The sequence below is a fragment of the Poecilia reticulata genome, unplaced genomic scaffold (assembly GCF_000633615.1).
Source record: "Poecilia reticulata strain Guanapo unplaced genomic scaffold, Guppy_female_1.0+MT scaffold_181, whole genome shotgun sequence".
NCBI lineage: Eukaryota > Metazoa > Chordata > Actinopteri > Cyprinodontiformes > Poeciliidae > Poecilia > Poecilia reticulata.
This window is the reverse complement of record NW_007615018.1, coordinates 824,057-826,059: the sequence shown is the minus strand read 5'-3', so window position 1 is coordinate 826,059 and position 2,003 is coordinate 824,057. Positions and strand designations below refer to the sequence as shown.

At 39.7% G+C, this 2,003-nt stretch overlaps 1 protein-coding gene across 1 annotated transcript in view; it reads left to right on the top strand.

Annotated features, from left to right (window-relative positions):
* Positions 1-1,330, top strand: part of herc1 (HECT and RLD domain containing E3 ubiquitin protein ligase family member 1) — a 55,939-nt gene extending 54,609 nt beyond the window's left edge. The window contains exon 70 of the mRNA XM_017303094.1: positions 749-1,330. Within this exon, the coding sequence (XP_017158583.1) occupies positions 749-1,029 (281 nt within the window). The 3' untranslated portion in view covers positions 1,030-1,330. The remainder of the gene's footprint in view (positions 1-748) is intronic.
* The last annotated feature ends 673 nt before the right edge of the window (positions 1,331-2,003 follow it).

Sequence of the window (2,003 nt, the reverse complement as noted above, 5' to 3'; positions counted from 1 at the left end):
GAAACCCAGAGTTGATGCTGCAAAACCGAAACGATTAATCGATTAGTGAAATAATCGTCAGAAAGAAACGAGTCGGAGCTGCAATTAAAGCCAAACTGCACAAAGTATTGATCCTGCCGATCGATTAAAGTCAGACGCTGATTATTAAACATTTCAGTAAATCATATTTTACCAAAGCTGCGACGCCGTGTTGCAGCCAAACAGACACAAAAACACTAAATTTCTGCAAAAAAACTCCAAAATGTCCAGAAAAAACTGAGATTTCTGATGCTGAAAAGTCAGAATTGTAAAATGTTTCTAATAGAAGTTTACAAGATATTTTCTTGTGGTTTGTAGGTTTTTTTTTTATAGCAAATCTTTTGGTTTTTCAGAGTCAGAAATTTTCCAGAAGTTGAAAGTTTGATTCTAGATTCCAAGGAGCTCCCACAGAGCTCCTTGGAATCGTAGAACTGATAAAGTGTTTTAAAGATAAAACTCTGGATGTTGTAGATAAAAAAAGGAGCAAATTTCTGCCAAAATCTCAGAAACCTTTAGAAAAATCTTGGAAATTTCTGAAAAGCCAAAAAAGACTTTAAATTATCTTCAGTGGCCTTTAATAGACCATCATAAAAAAAAACGATTAAATTTTTTAAATTATAGACGGAATTAAAAATTTGATAAAAAAAATTATTTCTACATTTTTTTACATTTTATTTTTCAAATTCAGTTGAATTGGACTTCATTGTGACCAGTCAGAACAGCAGCAGTTAGACGGACCGACCGACGGACCTACCTACCTATCCACCCTCACTCCCTCCCTCCCTCCCTCCCTCCTCTCTGCTGACGCTCTCTGTTCCCCCTCAGCCGTTCGACAGCCTCCCCACCTCCCAGACCTGCTTCTTCCAGCTGCGCCTGCCGCCGTACTCCAGCCAGGCCGTCATGGCCGAGCGGCTGCGCTACGCCATCAACAACTGCCGCTCCATCGACATGGACAACTACATGCTCTCCCGCAACTTGGACAACGCCGAGGGCTCCGACACGGACTACTGATGCTTCCACGCAGCTGCAAACTCTTTTACATCCGTTTTATTTCTCTATCGGCACAACCTTCATTTCTCTCTGTGGTTTATTAGGTTTTATCATGGAAATCCACGGGAAGCGCGTTGATTCCGGTTTCCTCCCACAGAGCTCCTTGGAAACATGTACAGAATATCTGGGTAAAGATTGTACATTGTGTAAAATGCTTCATTAGGAAAATGTTTTGCATTGTATCCATATTTATTGTTTTCATTGGCGGCAGCAAGTTTCCCAAAGCAAACAAAATAAAAAAAACTATAAAAATGCTGCAGAACTGATCTGTTGAAATATGCATCCTCTATGGCAAGCTGGTTTAGCATAACATTTAAAGGACCAACTCTGTGCTTGTCCTCTAGCATAGAAAGTTCTCCTGGTTCAGTTGATCTGTTTTTGTCTCTGTTTTCTTAAAGACGGAAACTTAAAGTTTGATAAAACGGAGCAGTTAGTGGCTTCATCTAGGAGAGAAACATAATTTTAAAGGCTACAGGATGAAAGAGACTGGAAGTTAGTCACAGGAAGTTGTTAAAGCAAAACATAACAGACCAGGTGTTTCTTCTATGCAGAGTAAAAAACAGGGAACCTGCAGTTCAAAGCTGAAATAACAGCAAATACTGGAAGATTGGAGAGTAGTAGGAGAAAGCAGCTCCAGAAGTAGCTCAGGATAGCCAGTTTCAAACTGTAGCTATGTGGAGGTAGAAGTTAACAGTGTTCTTCACCTCACATTAGAGGTCATAATGTTATGCCTGATTCGTGCATATTCAATTCTAATGACGTCAGATTTAAACCCACCGGTCACCATAGTGACCAAGACATTTCTTTCACTTTCAAGGCCTCTAAAACGCTTCCTGATTAAACGTTCAGTTAATGTTCAGCAAACATTTAAAGTTTAGTTTGGATAAAACTTGTGCAGGATCACATGTTCAGAGGAAATGATCACATGACCAGAG